Raw genomic sequence first — 20,849 nt, 5'->3', positions numbered from 1 at the left:
ATACTGATGTAAAATAAGATATCTGAACGGCTACATTTATTTATACAATTAAAATGTCATGAGCCAGCACAGTTATAGGGGGGTTTGCCCAGACTTCTTTTTCTTCCGATCACCAAAAGAAGTCTGGGTTTCCGAGGCTAGGTTGTCCTTGACTTGGTGTGTAATTCAATGATGTCATTCAGGTTGCTATGGGGCTGTTAAGTCTGACATCATTTTGTAGGCAGAGGAGAACTTTTGGGGCCAAAAGGTCCCAGCGCCCGTGAATCTTTTTACTATTTTTACTATTTACTAATATTTCTTCTCTTTGTTGTGAAACTGCAGCAGCATACCATACCACGGTTCGTCTGGTGATGATATACTACTTGTATGTTTATATGAAACTTTGTGAGCTCTCAAATATCCAGGCTTTTTGCCTTACTCATTATGGAAAAGCAAAGAAGAATGAAGACCCGAGGAGTAGACTTCATAATGGCCTATTATAGATATTTGTATGTCTTGCTGCCTAATAATAATAATTACGATATACTATGAGTTTTCTATTTTGCCCTACATTCTGGTTAAACTTGAATTGTTTTTTCTATAGATATTGTGACGAGGACTCTTAAACGTTTAATTCTGGTTTGGCTATTTTTGTCCCTTTGTCTAAGAATGTAGCTTTTGACAACCTTGTGAGAGGATGGACTTAAATAGAGTATTGAGAAGAAAGTGTATAAGACTTACCGTTTAACTTTTAAACACGTAAAAAGCCTAACCTTATGTTTTCAAGTTGTGGTATGTGTCTTGACCTGTCTTCCCTTCAAAAAATGTATCAGTTTTTTGCTTTTTTTAGCATGCTTTATCCCTTATATCTGACAATCTTTGTTTTATCGTTGTAATATTTATAGTTTGTGGAATGACTTCTTCTTGATTTTTTTTAGTTTACCCCAGACAGCACAGCAGTAATCGATGGGACTAGGTTTTGACATGAAATACTACCGTTTTTTCCTGAACTTTTGTAATTTAATTATGTATATAGTTTTGTATGGCCCTGATTAAGTGTATTTACGAGTACCACATGCCTCTCTCTGTTACGATCCCTACCTAAGTGTGAATATTGAATTAATTATGTAGACCCCTATATTAGAACAGACTCAGACTCAATGTATTTAGACGTATTAGAATTTTTCTTTCATATGTGTATCAAGTTTTCTTGTGAGCAATGAATTGTTATTGTACAATGTTGGTGGGGACTCGCTACTCGGACGAAGGAAGTTGTCGCTCCTAGGACACTATAAAATGTGACACTTCCCTTACCCAGTATACAACGCTGATGAAGGCGTAACGCCGAAACGCGTTCGTTGTTTGCTGGCTGCTTTGCAGCATTACCTGCCGACCTTAATGTAAAATAAAAAAGAGCCTTTAAGGACTATTCCGGAGTGCTGGTGTTCTCATTTGAGACATCTCTTGTAAAGTTACGTTTCCCGACCGTGCACCCGGTAAGAAGCTTAGTATTGTTGAAACGGGTTGGAGTCGTGCGCGCACCTCTTCTTCAAACATGTTGTTACCCGAGCGACGCACCTCCCGTGGTATGGTATGCTGCTGCAGTTTCACCATGATGTACCAGGCGATCGACAAAGCCACAGACGCGGCGTGGTTCTGCACCACAACGTCACCGACTACTCCTGATCCGAAGAGATTACTGTCTCCAAATGATGCTTCTCAACCGATAGAGGATTTAGAGCCGTCGTCGACGCTAAAACAGTCAACACCTTCAACACTGTGCAACCGAGACTCGAACCTCAGGTCTCCTTCTACAGCAAAAACAAACCTTGACAAGTCTGGTTCGAAAGAACCGAAGCATAAATGAAGTATGGAGACTGGTTGGAAGAGACTTGGGGTGACATCTAAGAATCACAACATTCCTGGTTCGTCTGGTGATGATATACTACTTGTATGTTTATATGAAACTTTGTGAGCTCTCAAATATCCAGGCTTTTTGCCTTACTCATTATGGAAAAGCAAAGAAGAATGAAGACCCGAGGAGTAGACTTCATAATGGCCTATTATAGATATTTGTATGTCTTGCTGCCTAATAATAATAATTACGATATACTATGAGTTTTCTATTTTGCCCTACAGGCTGGTTAAACTTGAATTGTTTTTTCTATATATATTGTGACGAGGACTCTCTAATTCTGGTTTGGCTATTTTTGTCCCTTTGTCTAAGAATGTAGCTTTTGACAACCTTGTGAGAGGATGGACTTAAATAGAGTATTGAGAAGAAAGTGTATATAAGACTTACCGTTTAACTTTTAAACACGTAAAAAGCCTAACCTTATGTTTTCAAGTTGTGGTATGTGTCTTGACCTGTCTTCCCTTCAAAAAATGTATCTGTTTTTTGCTTTTTTAGCATGCTTTATCCCTCATATCTGACAATCTTTGTTTTATCGTTGTAATATTTATAGTTTGTGGAATGACTTCTTCTTGATTTTTTTTAGTTTACCCCAGACAGCACAGCAGTAATCGATGGGACTAGGTTTTGACATGAAATACTACCGTTTTTTCCTGAACTTTTGTAATTTAATTATGTATATAGTTTTGTATGGCCCTGATTAAGTGTATTTACGAGTACCACATGCCTCTCTCTGTTACGATCCCTACCTAAGTGTGAATATTGAATTAATTATGTAGACCCCTATATTAGAACAGACTCAGACTCAATGTATTTAGACGTATTAGAATTTTTCTTTCATATGTGTATCACGTTTTCTTGTGAGCTATGAATTGTTATTGTACAATGTTGGTGGGGACTCGCTACTCGGACGAAGGAAGTTGTCGCTCCTAGGACACTATAAAATGTGACACTTCCCTTGCCCAGTATACAACGCTGATGAAGGCGTAACGCCGAAACGCGTTCGTTGTTTGCTGGCTGCTTTGCAGCATTACCTGCCGACCTTAATGTAAAATAAAAAAGAGCCTTTAAGGACTATTCCGGAGTGCTGGTGTTCTCATTTGAGACATCTCTTGTAAAGTTACGTTTCCCGACCGTGCACCCGGTAAGAAGCTTAGTATTGTTGAAACGGGTTGGAGTCGTGCGCGCACCTCTTCTTCAAACAGACAGTCACAGACAATAAGGGACTGCAACACGGCTGTGATCAGGTGTGAATGATTTGACCAAATGTTTCCACCTCATCAAAGAGAAACATTTGGTTAAATCATTTTTTACACTTCATTATAAAACATCTTCGCCATCGTGTCCTTTTACTATTTGAATCAGTGATGCCTGGACCTCAACCCTGTGCACACACGCACGCACGCACGCACGCACGCACGCACACACACACACACACACACACACACACACACACACACACACACACACACACACACACACACAAATGCCTGGTGCACGCACAGACACTTACATTAACATTCTTCCTCTGTGATGCAACCCCCCAGACTAAGCTTCACTGCTCTGTTTTCCTCCTTCCTGTTCTTTCATAAAATGAACCGTTACAATGTTAACACTGTAACCATCACTAACCACTGCTCTCACATCAGATCTAACATTGTTTTTGGGCAGAAACCTTGTATCTCCATACTGTATTTCAACTTTTATTTCCCTACTTTGTCATACTACAGTCACACAAAAGTAGCAAAATAGCCTAGCCTAATAGCGGTATCTAGGGGTTCACAACATTTCACAGTGCAATTGTAGATCTGAATGTAGTTACATGTTTATTTTTTTGTATAAAATATTTAACCAATGAAATGGTAAATAATAACTAGATTGATCCATTGGATCTTTTCATTTTTTAACACATGGGTAAGTAACAGGTCATTTTGACTAATTTTGAGATCGCAAAGTGCAATAACTCTCCCCGTGAAGGTCTCTTTTTCTAAATACTCCTAAATACCTAAATACTCAAGACATATGTTCTCGTTTTTTTCCCCTTCTGAAACGTTTCCTAAGTATGAAATAATATACCATTATACCACTCTGACAGTTAGTTATCGGTCATAAAGACAGGTCTCATCCATTCCTCCCCCTCCCAGAAGCAAGGAGAGAATTTCACACCTTTTGCACGCCCCATTTGAGAGGTCAATTGAAATGCTAATTCACATTTGAAAGACAATAGAACCCCCGCTGGCAGCAGGGGAGGAGGTGTTGCTCTCCTGGGCCAAAAGTGAGAGAATTTACCTGTCAATTTGACTGATAAATGCAGTCAGAGTGGGAGTGATTTTTTTTCAGTCACCCGAGTGTTAAGTAGTCGTTTTGGATATACAAGGTTTCCAACCCTACAGTGCTACAATGCTACCACGATCTGCTGGCACACTTGAATGACATGGAACACCCCTGCAACCTTCGCCCAAGTTAGGATAAATGACATGGACCACCTCTAGCACATTCGCCCAGTCGGGATGAATGTCAGAACATTCTACCCATCAAAACCTCACAGACTGTTTAAAACCTTAATCCCAGTTAATAGCTAAGTGGTCAGAGGCTGTTGGTTCTCCTCCCAGGCCTCGGTCTAGGTGAGCAAAACTTAAACTTAACTTGAGTGGTCATCATAAACAGCTGGGTAAAGCTGAAAGTGAGTCTCCCTTTGCCATCAATGGAATTGTGGAATATATCATGAATTATATATTTTACCGTCCAAATGTCTAGAGGGAAGCACATTGTCTAGCCTTTGTCATTAAAAATATATTTTTTTGTCTTTAAAATGTCAAACGCAACGGTTAACACGCACGCACGCACGCACGCACGCACGCACGCACGCACACACACACACACACACACACACACACACACACACACACACACACACACACACACACACACACACACACACACACACACACACACACACACCACAGTATTCTGTCATTATCTTGTTCTTCTTTGTGATCTTTTTTTATTTATTACATATTTTATTTTATGAATAGTATAAAATAAAGTACCGGGCCCGGCCCCTGGCCAGTTTTCCTTCCCGTTTATTTGCAAACTCAAAATGATCAGTGGTGTAAAGTTAACTCATAAAGTGCATACAGACAGTACGATTGTGTAAGACATAACTGCAGGCCCACTGTACACACATAGTTGTGTGCATTAATCATAATTCACCAACACATATCGCCACTGGCATCATAGCATCAGGCTCTGGCTGAATCAGGCCTGTTTTTTCTCATGATTGAATTATCCTTCTTGCTCATCTTACATGCATGCCAATAAAGCATACCGAATTGATTTGAATGACATTCTACTGAATGACAGCTGATGCCAAGCAGCTGTCTGACAGACATCGGTGTTGTGGCGTTCGCAAGGTTTTCGTTCTATTTCGCTAACAAGAACAAACTCAATCGCTTGCTCGAGTCAGTCAGTGGCAGCTGGCAGGCAGAATGCGACATTTTGACTGGCTCAGTAAAAGTATGATCAAAGGTAAGCGAAGAATGTAGCATCATGCTAAACAATATAATATCACAAATAATAATCTGGACATTGAAACTATATCTATCTATCATGGTATCTAAATTACATTATAACCTTGTGTCAAGAGAGAGAGAAAGAAAAAAAAAGCAACAAAGCAAGTAACAAAAACAACAAATAACTAAAGTTAAGTCTGCATGGCCGCCATAACAAGGCCAAGTGCTACGGGCTAAGGTGGAGTCTGAAGATCTATATCTATTTGATATTTTCACAGAATGTTCACCTATTTTTTTGCAGAATGTTCACTTATTATGACATTCCCCAGAATAAGGGGCACTAGGCTCTGTGTGGTTAAGAAAGCAGTGAATAGGCCAGGCTGTGTGTGATGTGTACTAATCCTCCTTATAAAAGTAGAGGCCGTGTCTTATTTCCCAGCGCACAGCCCGTGGTAATCTATCTACAGGAGGATTTACATGTGAATGTGCATCTTACTGAATGCACCTATAATAAAAGGCTTATATGGAGGCCATTTGGCTTTTGTGGGGCCTTCATTCACTATAGGTTGAATACTTTTAATGCTAGGGTTAAATGTGGGCTGTTGGGACCAGCCAATAGGTTTGTCCTACAGAGACCATGCAAATTTTGCGCTGCTGTCTCGTTAGCGCTAAAGAACGTGGCTAGGCGTAGACAATAGCGATTCCCCGGTTCATTAATGGACTCTATCCATTAGCTTTAGGGGTTTTGTTGGCTACAAGGGAGGGACGTAAAGGAAGGAACGTTACTGAGGAGGAATGCTGCCAAAGGCTCTCAGCTGCTATAAGACTGTTTCCATGGATTAAAGCAAAATAAAATCTCACGACTGAAAATGTTCGTATGACCAAGTCCAAATGCGCGGGTTGTTAAACATTATGCTGATTCCTAAACAATTAACATAATGAGTAAAATGATGATGTTTTAGTGATATTGTTCTACATACTGCCAATCAGGTGAAGAAATCACAGAATACACATTGAGGCCTTAACACTTGCTTTTAAATGAAAGATTTTTTAAGGATTTTTTGAAAGATCATTCTGAACATATTGCTAGGTTGCTCTAATCTTAAAATAATAACCGAAAATAGCCTATCTACAAGCGACGTATTGAGAGCTTGTAGATTGGCTATTCAATCATACATATTATTCTAGAGGAGTCCAGGGACCCCCTGAGAGTTATGGTGGTGCTTGAAATTATAATAGTATAGCAGACGTGAAGTCCCCAAAAAGCAACTGACCTTGACAAAATCCAGGTTGCAGAGTTTGGCTTTGGATCCAAACTGCCACTTGCACTGTGTGTGAGCGTCGTACAGCTGTCCAGGCAGCTGCTCTGGGTACTTGTACTGGCCGATCTGCTTGGGCTCGTCCACCAGGCAGGACGCCTGGGCCGTCCTGCAGAACGCAACAAACATACCCTCATCAGCCATCAGAGTGTGTGTGTGTGTGTGTGCAGGGATGTGCAGAGAAGAATGTTAGAGAGGCAGGGGCTGAAATGGCTAAAAGTGCCTTTTGGTGAAAATATCGAAAATAGCAGACCTCCAAGCTCACAACGCGTCGCGCTGCGATGTGTTGTGAGCTATTTTGTGAGCTATTTTTGATGCTTGATACCACACTTAACTAAGCATAATCAATGTCTTTAACCCCATGTGAAAACTGCATTCGTGGTCTGGAGATGGCACCTTTTACAGACGGATAAAAGGGCAGGGGCTCAAGCCCCCTTTAATGTCTATGTGTGCATGTGCCTGTGTGTGTGCGTGTGCGTGTGCGTGTGCGTGTGTGTGTGTGTGCGTGCGTGCGTGCGTGCGTGCGTGTGTGTGTGTGTGTGCGAGACAGCCAGACTGACCCCAGGAAGCGGTTGAGGTACTGTCGGCTGCAGGGAGACCAGGAGAAGACACCGTTGCTTCCCGCCAGAGTGGGAGACATGATGTTACCCTCGGTCTTACGGCACGGGTTCCCCTCGCCGTCATGGATCATCCCAAAGCTACACAACACACAGCATGGACGGAGTCAAAGACACAAGCAGGACTTAATGACGACAACACACCTGTGCGTTCCCCTCACGTCACGGGTCATTTCATAACCATAGAACAGTGGTTCTCAAACGTTAATACTACCAGTAAGACGCTCTAAGGGCAAGAAGCTGGCGTTCCTAGATGTGGGCTTTATTGATGACATCAGGAATCTCCATATATGGGCATAAAAGGGACAAGGACGGAATTCATTTTCAAGTGTGACTCGCATCGCGGTTGGTTGTTTAAGCTGGGCAAAATGTGGGCAAAATGTGTCCATATTTTCCCAAATATGGAGATGCCTTATTGTATCGGTCCCATGTGGTCTATGTCGTCAGACATCTATGATGTCAGACGTCATACACCACATGAGACTGATACAATATGTCCATATATGTGGCTGAGGCGTGTAGCACGCACGTGATCTGCAGGTTTTCATACTAAACGCGGCCTACGGTCGCAATAAAGATATATTTTGTATTGTTATTTTTGAATAGCCAATGTATAAAATATGGATAAGGAGCCTTGGGGGTCCCTGGACCCCACTTCGAGAACCACTGGCTGTAGAAGTAAGAACACACAAAGGGACAGAGATAAAGAGAAACATAACATACAGTAATGAGGAGGACTTTGTCATCATCTGAATATGGGAATGCATTGAGGTGGTGGTGTTGTGCGATGGTGTTCATGTGGTGATTGATTGATTGATTGATTGATTGATTGATTGAGTGATTGATTGATTGATTGATTGATTGATTGATTGATTGATTGATTGAGTGATTGATTGATTGATTAAAACATTATTAGTCAGAAATGTAAACAGCACAAGGTGTTGATGTGATTTGGAATAACACCACTGTGATGTCTGTTTGTTCTGATCACCCCCCCCCCCCCCCCCTTCCTTTCCCCCATTGTTATGGAGTTGGTTTATGTGGTTGTGTTCTGTGCAGTTGCCACAATAAAAGAGTAATTCGGGTGAAGAAACATTACAATCGTTGGCATGGCTTGTGAGCAAAGCTCAGGTCATTGTAATACTATACAAACAAAGGTGGCTGCCAATATATACACAGTATAATTATTTCTGATGCTGTTTGCGCCGACGGTGACAGTGTGCTTTGTGAACGACCCGTTGGTCACGTTTCAACATGTTAACACACATTATCACATCATCATCGTTGCAATTTTCGATCCTATTCTGCTCGGTGTGGACGGTAAAGGGCCGTCCCTTTACCACCGCAGGTTATACTATACGTAAATACTGATGGTGAGAGTGTGCAAACAGAACCAGAAAAGCCTGATGCATAGGCTAAACTCTACCAGAACAAACGTCAGCGGTGGACAGACAAATAAGCCAGACCTTCCCAGAGACATTTTCTGTGAAGCAGTGCACAGCACACTACACTACAGCCAGCAGCACTGCTGGAACAGATGATTACATTAATACCCTGCGTGAACATTTGTGCAAACCTTTGAATTTATACTGTATATATTTTTGAAGAGTACATTTAGTACTTAAATCTTTGTCTGAAGAAGACATTTTTAGAGTCAGCCTCAGGTCCTAATGGGTTAACTAATTACATCCACTCCAATTTGTCAGCGATTAACAGCTTCTAGCCTGCAGGCTATGTTCATCTGAGCGCGCTACCCTGGCACCTGTTGTCTTTATTTGACTCAACTCATTGAGACAGTTTCAAAAGATCACAGATTGTTTTGTACAAGTTGCTTCTAGTTTGTGCAGTGGCCCCAGCCAGCACAGCTGGAGGAGTCTTACTATAACATCAAAATCTACAAAGAAAGATATAATATCAATCTTATCTCAACGGAAACATGTAAATACAAACTATAGCATGGTGTGGCCCGTGGCAAAATATTGTTGCTGTCGGGCGGAAACCTGGATGTTCAAAAACAGTTCTATAAGAGGTTTCCACCCGACCGCGACGATATCGTCACTGTCTGGCAGAAACCTCCAAGTTTCAAATTTTCATTTTTTTTTTTTTTTTTTTTATAAATTAAAGCCCTGCCTCATCATATACTGTAAGACTGTTGCACAAAACTAGTGAAAATAGCAGCTCTACAAGCAAACAATGCCCCTGAGGTGTGCTTCTAAATGGGCCATTTTCACTATTTTAAATTGTTAAAAACGGTTTTGGACATACACGGTTTCCACCCGACAACAGCGATATGTTATTCACTCATGAATTATTACAGAGGATGAAGTATACTTATCCCAATGTGTGTTCATCATTTTAAATGGGGACATATTTACGTCACTCAATACAGATTTATAAAGTTGTAAAATAGGAGCTTCAAAGAGATGAGATTTAACGCTCCCGGGACTGAAGAGTTATTAGGGAGGACCCCGAGTGGAGCGTTATTTATAGATTTTATCATTCAACAAATATTGAGGGTCCCGCATAATATATCGCCATGGGGCCCTGAATTCCCAGAGGTGAGACCCCTACCCCCACCCCCCAACACAGGAACATATTCCTGCATTAAATCAACGTACGAGAAACCCAGAGTTGCAAATTGTGCTTACTAGTTACAGTGCTGCTTTAATTTAAAACAGTAGTTGTCGTTAAGTCATGTGTCTGGAATGGGGATTTGTCTGGAAACAATCTCTATTTCACCTGTAGAGTCCAACTAATTCAAGAAATAATTCTTGAATAATTCTTGAAATGAGATTGTTATGTCAATGGTTTTCATGTTGCCATATTTGGTAGCTGTTTTAGGAACGCAATAGCTCTCACAGCAGGCCAAGGTAATATCACACCTTATAGGGGGTTGACCTACTTGTGTCCAGACTCATGGGCGATGGTAAAGGCCAGGCCCAGACCAGTGTCCTCGTTGATGGTACAACTCCTGTATTTACTGCACATTCCACTGATGGGAGCGAAGCCTGCACACAAGACACAGACAGGTATTAAAAAAATACAGCAGACAGGTATTGAAGCCTGCACAAAGGACATATAGAGGTATTGAAGACATAGGCAGGTATTGAAGCTTTCACACAGGACATAGACAGGTATTGAAGCCTAAACGCAAGACATAGACCAGGGGTCGGCAATAGGCGGCCCACGGGCCAAAACGAGTAACAAACAGGTGTTTCGTTCGAAACACTTGTGTTCAACGGGACTCGGGAGCCGGAGGCAGGCAGTGCAGAGATGGGACGTTCGCGAACAAATTGGCTCTTTTGAACGGCTCTTTTAAATGAACGATGGGATCCGGTTCTTAGTTGCAGGACACAGAGTACTGACTGAATAGTGGGTGAACAGATTCAGAATCAACGGATCATCCACAGGTGGAGGCACAGCCCATCAGACCTATCATAGCAGCATGCAGTGGCTCAGCCCGCTGTAGGCTGAACATCGATGAGCCAAACAAGAAAACGCAGCACAGTGCTGTTGTCACAGACTGTTGCTGCTTTTTTACAAAGTAGAATTTTCAATATGGTAGGATGGTTGTTGTTGTTGTTGGGTGCTACCTCAAGCTACTGAGTGCTCACAAGACAAGATGACAACGCACAATCAATGGAGGAAAAAACTGGTCAAATGCGACGGTTTGGCGATATTTTGGTTTTAAACCCAATGCTTCAACACATCGACAAGACATTGTGTTATCTAAGCCTGTTAATATTACAGTATGCAATGTGCTTGTATTCTTTTTATTTTATTATTTTTTTTTTTTTATCACAGATGCCTATGTATTGTAAGGCAGTCTGTCTTGGAGTTCCAGTAACATTGTTTAACGACGAATTTCTTAAATTGGGCTTTCATTAGGCCTATATGTCCTGGCCCGCCATTCAATGCCTTAGAACAAAATTGGCCCGAGGCCAAATCTGATTGCCGACCCCTGAAATAGACAGTATTAAAGCCTTCACACAAGACATAGATAGGTATTGAAGGCATACACAGGTATTGAAGCCTGAAAACAGGACATAGACTGATTGCTAGGCTTTTTATCTCATCCAATGTCCCCATGTGCTACTGTTTGTTCCACAATGTACTGTTACACTAAACACAGAGGCCTGCAATGCTTGTTCATGTATTTTATGATAGATCCAGGGTTTATCATCCGTGACTATGCTAAAATATTACTATAGACCTCTTATTTTACAATAATGAACCTTTTCTGATTACATATCATAATCATTTGGGGAAGAGTACTTCACAATAACCCTCACTCGTGTTAAAAAAAAAGAGAAAGAAAAAGCATAATATAAAATAAAAGATTGGTGAGACTGTAACACTGATACAAAAACATAATATATCATAATATCAAGGCCTTACACTCTCTTACTCTCTCTCTCTCTCTCTCTCTCTCTCTCCCTCTCTCTCTCTCTCTCTCTCTCTCTCTCTTCCTCCTTGCATCTCAAAACACATTCTTGTGGTTTGGGACATCTGGGAGCATCTGGCCGACAACAACTATGCCTGTCATATGTGCACACACACACACACACACGTGCACGCGCACACACACACACACACACACACACACACACACACACACACACACACACACACACACACACACACACACACACACACACACACACACACACACACACACACACACACACAGATGCAACCAGTACCAGCTGCTACCTCAGAATCCCCTGCATGCTGTAAACGGTGTTAATATGAAAACCCACAGAGGACAGATTGGACTGTTTGTGATGTGCATGGTGGCAATGAGACCCCCTGCCTCCAGGCTGTCTGTCTGTCTGTCTGTCCACACTATACCACAACTATACAGTCGACTATGATGTCGACTGAGTCGACTTGTCGACTTTTTCGTTAATACCCTAGTCCAAAATTGTTACTTTTATTTTATTATTCAAAATAGCAGATCTACAAGCTCAAAACGTGTGGCTTCGTGGCATGCTTTGAGCTTGTAGATCTACCGTTTTGGCTTCTTGTGTGAGACTATAGCATGATGAAGTAAGGCGTGCATTAACGCCCCCCTCCCCCCCAAAAAAAATAAAATAAAATAAAAATAAAATAAAAAATACAACATTTATACCGGTATATGGAGAAGAAGGTTTTTACCTGACAACCACATATTGCTTATTCGCCATTTGCATGGTGGTGCAAAACCATTCACATAACATGGAATTTCGCCATCAAAGTGGAACCCTTGCGGCCAATTCCTCTCCCACTGACCCCCGTAAGACCTCTTCTACCTCCTACATGAAACCATGTGTACAACTGCATCATGTCTGAATACTATAGTATAAAGGTAGCTAAAGGTCACGTTCTCAGCCAAATGTTCCAAGTATCTGCTGCTCCTGTAGCCATATGGCTTTACACTGCTTGTCCTTTATCGATGGTCGGGCTACAATGGCCTAATGACATCGCACGCACGCGCACACACGCACGCGCGTGCACACACACACACGCACGTGTGCACACATACACACGCGCACGCACGCACGCACACGCACAGTCGCACACACAGTACCCAGGGTGTCACAGGGCTCGTTCTTCCAGGAACAGATGTCCAGTCCGGTCAGCAGAACAGCGTGGTCGTGGCGTTTCCCTCCCTTCCCCACCAGGCCGCTCTGCCACTGGCAGAAGCTGTTCAGGGACTGGTCCGCATGGTGGTTGATGTTCAGACCCAGCTGTACACACATATGCACGCGCACGCACACACACACACACACACACACACACACACACACACACACACACACACACACACACACACACACACACACACACACACAAAAGAGACAGGTTAAGGGCAACCCATTAAGACCTGAGGCCGATTCTACAAATGTCTTCTAAATCCTTCGGTTTTCGGGAAAAAAAACTATATATTGCTACTGGTATATGAGTGGTGCTCAAACTTTGTCATGGACCCCAAAAAATATTTGTATTTGGCCACCAACCGTCATCTCAAAATATTTAGTTCCAAAGACCCCCTGACAGCAAAAGCTCATAGCGCTGCACAAAGTAACGTGCTATGAGCTATGCTAGTTTGTCACATGATGTACAAGTAGCCTACACCCCCTGGACATGATGCTAGTTTGTGGTATGAACCGACCAGGGGATTAAACCCCCAGCCTCCAAGTCTCAGGGCGGCCAGTCTAACCACAAAGCCACTAAACTGTTTGTAACTTGCCGCTGAGTGTCTATTCAGCCCTGAACTATGTACGTTTGCCATTACCAAAATTCCAAATTGTTCACATTTCTTTCAAGATTTCTTTGCGTTGCAGCATGTCACGTTATTGGGAGCTTGTAGATTGGCTATTTTCAAACAGTCGTGTGTGTGCTCATGTGGCCTGGTTGCTTCTTTTGGGTTTGTTTTCATAAACCCGACCGCTTTGTTTCTCTTGAAAAATCTGGTCGCCGAGAGTTGAAAAATGTTCTGCTTTGGGCAGACGGCTGCACTCCTCACTGTCATCATTGAGAAACCGCTCCCCCCTCAAAGCGCTCCCACATGAGCGCTTTAAGAAGAATGTCTTGCACTTTCAGCTGGGGAAATATAAACACTTTGGTGGACACGCGGCCGTAGAAACACTCTTCAATGTAGCCTTGCCCATGTCCACTTGTTACAAGCGACTTTGGGGCTTGTTTTCCGGCAAAGTCGCTTATAAATATAGGTTGTTACGGGTTAGGTTTTTATTTTATTTTTGGGGAATGTAACCACTTTAATTCTTTTTTTTTTTTTTTAAGGTTTTTGAAACATTTTACAACACAAAAAGGGTCCCCAGTCACAAAATATTTTCACATGCAGATCCGTGGCCCAAAAACATATTTATTTGGGGGTCCTTGACAATGATAAATGTTTGACAACAACTGCTCTAAAAACCCTTGCTTGTTTCTTACAAAACCTGGCAACGCTGCCACTCTTATAGAAACAGCCAGGTGCTGCTCAACAAGACAGAGAAAAGAAGACGTCATCAAACTCACCGGCTCCTGGTCCAACAGCAACAGGCTGACCACCACAATGTTGATGTCCGTCCCAATGGTGCCGTCTTTGAACAGACTGGATACCTGCAGTGGTGGAAGAAGTACCCACTTTTTACTTGAGTAAAAGTATCAATACTGCGACGTAGGAATACTCTGATGCAAGTAAAAGTCCAGAATTCTAAATTTACTTGAGTAAAAGTACTAAAGTATTGGCATCAAAATATTCTTAGTACCAAAAGTAAAAGTGCTTAGAATGTCCCATTTCACAGGTTTCAAATGAATGCAATGTATAAAAGTATTTTTGAAAATAGCATATCTACAATCTGTGAATGTCTTTTTTCGATTTGGCCAAAGTTTAAATAGGGCTGAAGTGGTTAATGTATTTTTTTTTTTAAATAATTATCCAAATCTGCAAAGTAACTAGTAACTCAAGTTTTCTAATAATTGTACTGGAGTAAAAGTAAAAGTATAACATTTTCAGTACAAGTACCTCTGTGTTGCCTAGAACTGGAGAATTGATTTGGGGGTTTGTATTGCAAAGTACTTGGCAAGGCAAACCCCAAAATCAATCCTCCAGTTCTAGGCAACACAGAAGAGGGGGGGGGGGACTTTTTTCTTATTTCCACATAACAACTCATAGGTATATTAATGACATAGTTCAATGTTGAAAATGGGTCGTTCTCCCCTTTAATTAAATTTACTTAGTTACTTGCCAGCACTGTGTGTGTGCGTGCGTGTTTGTATGCATTCATCTTGCCTGTTGCTAAGGTATGGCAATATGACTGGTGTCTTGCAAGCGCGCCTTCAGATACCAGTCATGTTGCCATACCTTAGCTTTTGCTGCACTGACGCCAATGCTAGTGGTCTCACCATGTTCATGACAGTAAGGATGTAGGTGGTGACGTTGTCCCTGCCATGCTTCTCAACCATCTTCCTGTCCGCCACCACCAGCGTCTCCACGTTCAGCCCGCCCACCCGGTTGGAGTTGATGGGCGACCGCCGGGCCCTGCCCGCTCCTTCTGTCTCAAACTCGTCAGGCATGACGAAGCGATCGTCGCCGGTGGGAGGAGGTTTGGGAGCATCTGTGCGGGGGGGGGGGGGGGGGGGGGGGGGGGGGAACGGGTGCAAGACAAACATATTTTAGCAGCGGATGGATGGATGTCCTGTCGCGTTCAAGGTCACACAGAAAGTGATGAAAGTCTACGGCGTGTAACGGCCTGTGACGCCAAGACTGACATGACAGCATGGCAAAGAGCAGAGGGGGAGAGAGAGAGAGAGGGAGAGAGGGAGAGAGAGAGAGAGAGAGAGAGAGAGAGAGAGAGAGAGAGAGAGAGAGGGGTATTTCAGCAAACAGCACTTTCATGGTTTTGTAAGCTAGTTTTTATAAATTGTAATGTAACAAGGCTCCGTTTTACAATTTGTGATTGTACTTCATTTGACACTGTGAACATGTGTTTTCTCATGGCAATAAAGCTCCTGACAGTATCATGCTGCCGTCTAGCACCTAGATAATGGCCTGCATTATTTACAACAAAATTACCTTCAACAACAGCAACACCATGCAAGTCACAAGTACATTATTCAGTAATCAGTACAAAGTAGAAGGGTCCCTAACCATACATTGTTTTAAGTACATTATTAAGAACAAAGTAAGAAGGGTCCCTTACATACATTGTTTTAAGTACATTATTAAGAACAAAGTAAGAAGGGTCCCTTACATACATTGTTTTAAGTACATTATTAAGTACAAAGTAAGAAGGGTCCCTTACATACATTGTTTTAAGTACATTATTAAGTACAAAGTAAGAAGGGTCCCTTACATACATTGTTTTAAGTACATTATTAAGTACAAAGTAAGAAGGGTCCCTAACCATACATTGTTTTAAGTACATTATTAAGTACAAAGTAAGAAGGGTCCCTTACATACATTGTTTTAAGTACATTATTAAGTACAAAGTAAGAAGGGTCCCTTACATACATTGTTTTAAGTACATTATTAAGTACAAAGTAAGAAGGGGTCCCTTACATACATTGTTTTAAGTACATTATTAAGTACAAAGTAAGAAGGGTCCCTAACCATACATTGTTTTAAGTACATTATTAAGTACAAAGTAAGAAGGGTCCCTAACCATACATTGTTTTAAGTACATTATTAAGTACAAAGTAAGAAGGGTCCCTTACATACATTGTTTTAAGTACATTATTAAGTACAAAGTAAGAAGGGTCCCTTACATACATTGTTTTAAGTACATTATTAAGTACAAAGTAAGAAGGGTCCCTTACATACATTGTTTTAAGTACATTATTAAGTACAAAGTAAGAAGGGTCCCTTACATACATTGTTTTAAGTACATTATTAAGTACAAAGTAAGAAGGGTCCCTTACATACATTGTTTTAAGTACATTATTAAGTACAAAGTAAGAAGGGTCCCTTACATACATTGCTTGCGGCGACCACAGAAGTGTTGCCTCTGCAGCTTTCCGTGTTGGTAGTCATGGTGACGCTGGTGATGATGCTGATTGCAGATAGGGGTTGCCAGGTTTGACCGCGCTGTGCAGGGACGGATTGCCAGGTCCACCGTGGACCGCGTGTTCAGCGGAGCGCTTGTAGACCACGTGCGGGTGATGACCACCGGGGGCGCTGTAGTTGTGCTGAGCGGCCAGGCGGTGGGACAGCGGAAGCGATGAAGTACTTCCTCATCTGACACGCGAATCAGACCTGACTGCAAAAAGTACACACACACACACACACACGCACGCACGCACGCGCTGAGCGCACGCACGCACGCACGCACGCACAACACACACACACACACACAGACACAGACACACAGACAAAACACACACAGACAAGCAAGCATTAACAAGAGCTTGTGACTCTTGTTGTGATCCGTTGGAACACGTGACTCTTTTGGACAAAATAAAAATGTATTCACGCACACAAAATTACATAATAAGAGCTCTAAAGCACTTTGTAACTGTGTTTTGACTGTATATGAATATAATAACTTATTGAACATTTCAAAGACCCAAATCACGCATCTATCAAAATCCACCTGTCATTTGTACAACAGCCCCGTCAGTCTCTTTTGGTTTAACGTAAATGAACTAAGTACACAGTAAGATCCTTCACACAGGACACGGACAGGCGGCAACTTGCCGTCACCGTCAGCGCGAGCAGAGAGCCAGCGGCATCAAAAATAACAAATATTGGCAGCCATCTTTGTTTATATAGTATATCAATGACCCGAGCTTTGCTCATTATGATATGAAGAACACAAGCCATGCCAATGATTGTTCACCCAATGTACTCTTTTATTGTGGCAACTGCACACAACATGACCACATGAACCAACTCGTTATCAAAGGGAAAGGGAAAGGGAGATGAATGATCAGAAAAAAACAGACTTCGCAGCAGTGGTGGACAAAGTACCCAACTCCAGTACTTGAATCAATGTATATACTCAAATTTATACTTGAGTTAAAGTACTGGAGTACTTGCTTTTACAAATACTTGTGAATTGTACTAACTTACTGTTCACCACTTCCTCACATTCTCAGTGTTACGCCAAAGCACATAAACTACAGTATACCAGTAAGACTCCCTAATCGGGAGCACAAATAGGGCAAAAATTTGTTTTTCCAAAATCTTCCTGATCCATGTTGATGACATGAGTGTAGACATGCTGTGTAGTGATTTTCGTGATTTTAGGGCAAAATCTGTAGGAGCAGTGTCCAAAAATGTGTTTTTAAAAATCGGCCTGAAGGTGGCGCTATATGGGACAGATTCATGGTGATGGGATGAGTGTAGACATACTGTGTAGCGATTTGCGTGATTTTAGGGCAAAAACTGTAGGAGCAGTGTCCAAAAATGTGTTTTAAAAATCGGCCTCATGGTGGCGCTAGAAGAGGGCCATGTGAGAAATGAGGGGTGGGGTGTCCGCGTTGCCTTGGCGGACGAATAGGTACCGGCCCCGGCTCTCCCGGACCCTCCTAGCCCGAGTTACGGCATTTTATGTGAGCTGCAGTGGAGGGGGTCCTCCACTGGGGGCGCCACCACTTTTGCATCCGTTCTGGAGCACCAGGAGTCGGGTGGTCACCGGGAATTCCCCGTGAGCAGCCCCGTTGGGGTGGTCATTTGGTCATTTTTGCACATTTGGTCATTTTTTACATCTGAGGGTCCCAGGGACCTGGGACCTGGGTCCCTGGAGCTCCGGGGGTCCTTGGAGGTTGTAGTTTGGCAGCCAAGGAGCGTGTGTGCAAAACTTGGCATGGATCGGGGCAACGGTTGCGGAGATATGAGCAGGGCAATAGTGTGACGTGTGAGGTGTGACAGACAGACGGACAGACAGACAGACTGACTCACTCACAGTTTGTGCAGGTTTTGATAGTAAGTGCGACCTACGGTCGCAATCAACATGAATCACCAAATGAACACCATATGACACAACACCACACATCAAATGCCACAACATAATCCCCCGACACATTCCCATATACAAAACCAGTAAGACTCCCTAATCGGGAGATAAGCGACCGTAGGTCACTTATCTCCACAAATAGGGCAAACATTTTTTCTTCCAAAAACTTCCTGATCCATGTTGATGAGATGAGTGTAGACATACTGTGTAGTGATTTTCGTGATTTGAGGGCCAAAACTGTAGGAGCAGTGGCCAAAAATGTGTTTTAAAAATCGGCCTGTAGGTGGCGCTAGAAGAGGGCCATGTGAGAAATGAGGGGTGGGGTGTCCGTGTTGCCTTGGCGGACGAATAGGTACTGGCCCCGGCTCTCCCGGACGCTCCTAGCCAGAGTTACGGCATTTTATGTGAGCTGCAGTGGCAGGGGGTCCTCCACTGGGGGCATCCGTTCTGGAGCACCAGGAGTGGGTGGTCCCCAGGAATTCCCCGTGAGCAGCTCCGTTGGGGTGGTCATTTGGTAATTTTTGCACATGTGCTCATTTTTTACACTTGGGGGTCCCCCAGGGAGCTGGGGGTCCCTGGAGCTCCGGGGGTCCTTGGAGGTTGTAGTTTGGCAGGTAAGGAGTGTGTGTGCAAAATCTGGCATGGATCGGGGCAACGGTTGCGTAGATATGAGCAGGGCAAAAGTGTGACGTGTGACGTGTGACGTGTGTGACGGACAGACGGACACCTCGAGCAGCTTTCTGTAGTAAGTGCGACCTCCGGTCGCAATAAGGACATGAACAACAAGACAAGTTTGACAAGCGGCAAACCACTCTCCACTCTCAAGTCACGATCGCCGTCAGTGTTAATTCCTAATCTTTCAAGAAAGACAGATTCTGTTAACAGCAGAATCTGTCACCACGACTGCCTTAAACCTGTTGTTGTTAGCAGGAACACATCAGCACCCAGGAAAGAAGTGGACTAAAGGCCCATTACCACTGGGCCAGATAAACAGATACAAAATATCTGTCTCCATTCAAGTGGATGGCAAGATACAGATAAAAAGATATCTATGACAGATATTTGTATCTGTATCGTATGTCCTAGCTCGTAGATCGTCTATTTTCAGTTAGCCAAAGTAGCGTTGATGTGGCTAATATAGTTTTGTAATAATATTCAAAATCTACAAACTAACTAAAGTTTTCAAATTATAGTGGAGTAAAAAGTACAATACGTACAGTAAAAGTATGAATTGAATTGAATACATAGTGTATATGTTGTTTCTTTCCACCACTGGTACCCATTCATAGCAGTCCACTTCCCTGCAACAAGCCCTGAGAGACTGCTGGTTGCTGAGGCAGCATTCCTCCCTGCCCCTAACCAAAAGGACCAGCGCACAGTTCATGTCAGAATCCACCCCAACACAACCCCACCTATTACTTACAACCCAAACCCAGTGTTGCCACATTCTTTAGAGAAACAAGCGGAGAGGACACAGAAAGTCGGAAACAAGCCCAAAATCATCGAAATGACACAGCATCAGTTTCAACACTTGAAAACCTATGGGCTATTTTGGAATTTTTTGGAAACAATTTAACGAGCCAAATCTAGTGTGGGGTTCTCTGGCACAAAATACTTTTCAGATAGGGGTCCGGAGACAAATACATAATATTTTAGAGGTCCTTGACATGAAAAGGTTTGAGAACCAATGGTTTGAACAACAATAGGAAGCAAGCCCAAATACGCAACTACACACTATATCCACGAGTTTCTAACGTCCCATCGTGCATTGCGCAGAAGCTGTGCGGCATTTCCGGCGTTTAAGCCGAGTTTGATCTACAAGCTCACAGCGGTTGCATCTGCGACGCGACGTGAGCTGCTGTTAACCGGATGTGTCCCACAAATAATGCTACAGTTAAGTCTTGTGGAAACAGGTGGATAAACAAAGAAGAAACAAAGAAAAGAAAAAAACACAACCCGCAACTACCAATATTTACAGACCAAAGTGGCTTATAATAAGCAGACTTGGCAACACAAACCCTGCGGTAGCAAGCATTTAAAGGAGGCTGATGGACGGTTTGTTGGTT

The 20,849-nt window shown here is 42.7% G+C and overlaps 1 protein-coding gene across 2 annotated transcripts in view; it reads right to left on the bottom strand.

Moving 5' to 3' along the window:
• Positions 1 to 17,075, bottom strand: part of adamts18 (ADAM metallopeptidase with thrombospondin type 1 motif, 18) — a 78,121-nt gene extending 61,046 nt beyond the window's left edge. The window contains exons 1-7 of one of the 2 annotated variants that reach the window (XM_080730670.1): positions 16,799 to 17,075; positions 15,233 to 15,444; positions 14,363 to 14,446; positions 12,909 to 13,068; positions 10,242 to 10,347; positions 7,283 to 7,420; positions 6,678 to 6,831 (exon numbers count right to left, since the gene is read on the bottom strand). In XM_080730670.1, the coding sequence (XP_080586796.1) occupies positions 6,678 to 6,831; positions 7,283 to 7,420; positions 10,242 to 10,347; positions 12,909 to 13,068; positions 14,363 to 14,446; positions 15,233 to 15,444; positions 16,799 to 16,859 (915 nt within the window). In that variant the 5' untranslated portion in view covers positions 16,860 to 17,075. The remainder of the gene's footprint in view (positions 1 to 6,677; positions 6,832 to 7,282; positions 7,421 to 10,241; positions 10,348 to 12,908; positions 13,069 to 14,362; positions 14,447 to 15,232; positions 15,445 to 16,798) is intronic. The other variant, XM_080730671.1, reaches the window with a different exon arrangement.
• Between the last annotated feature and the right edge of the window lie 3,774 nt (positions 17,076 to 20,849).

Source organism: Nannobrachium achirus (assembly GCF_963921795.1).
Source record: "Nannobrachium achirus genome assembly, chromosome: 7".
In the NCBI taxonomy this organism is placed as follows: Eukaryota; Metazoa; Chordata; class Actinopteri; order Myctophiformes; family Myctophidae; genus Nannobrachium; species Nannobrachium achirus.
This window is presented reverse-complemented; position numbering and strand designations above follow the sequence as displayed.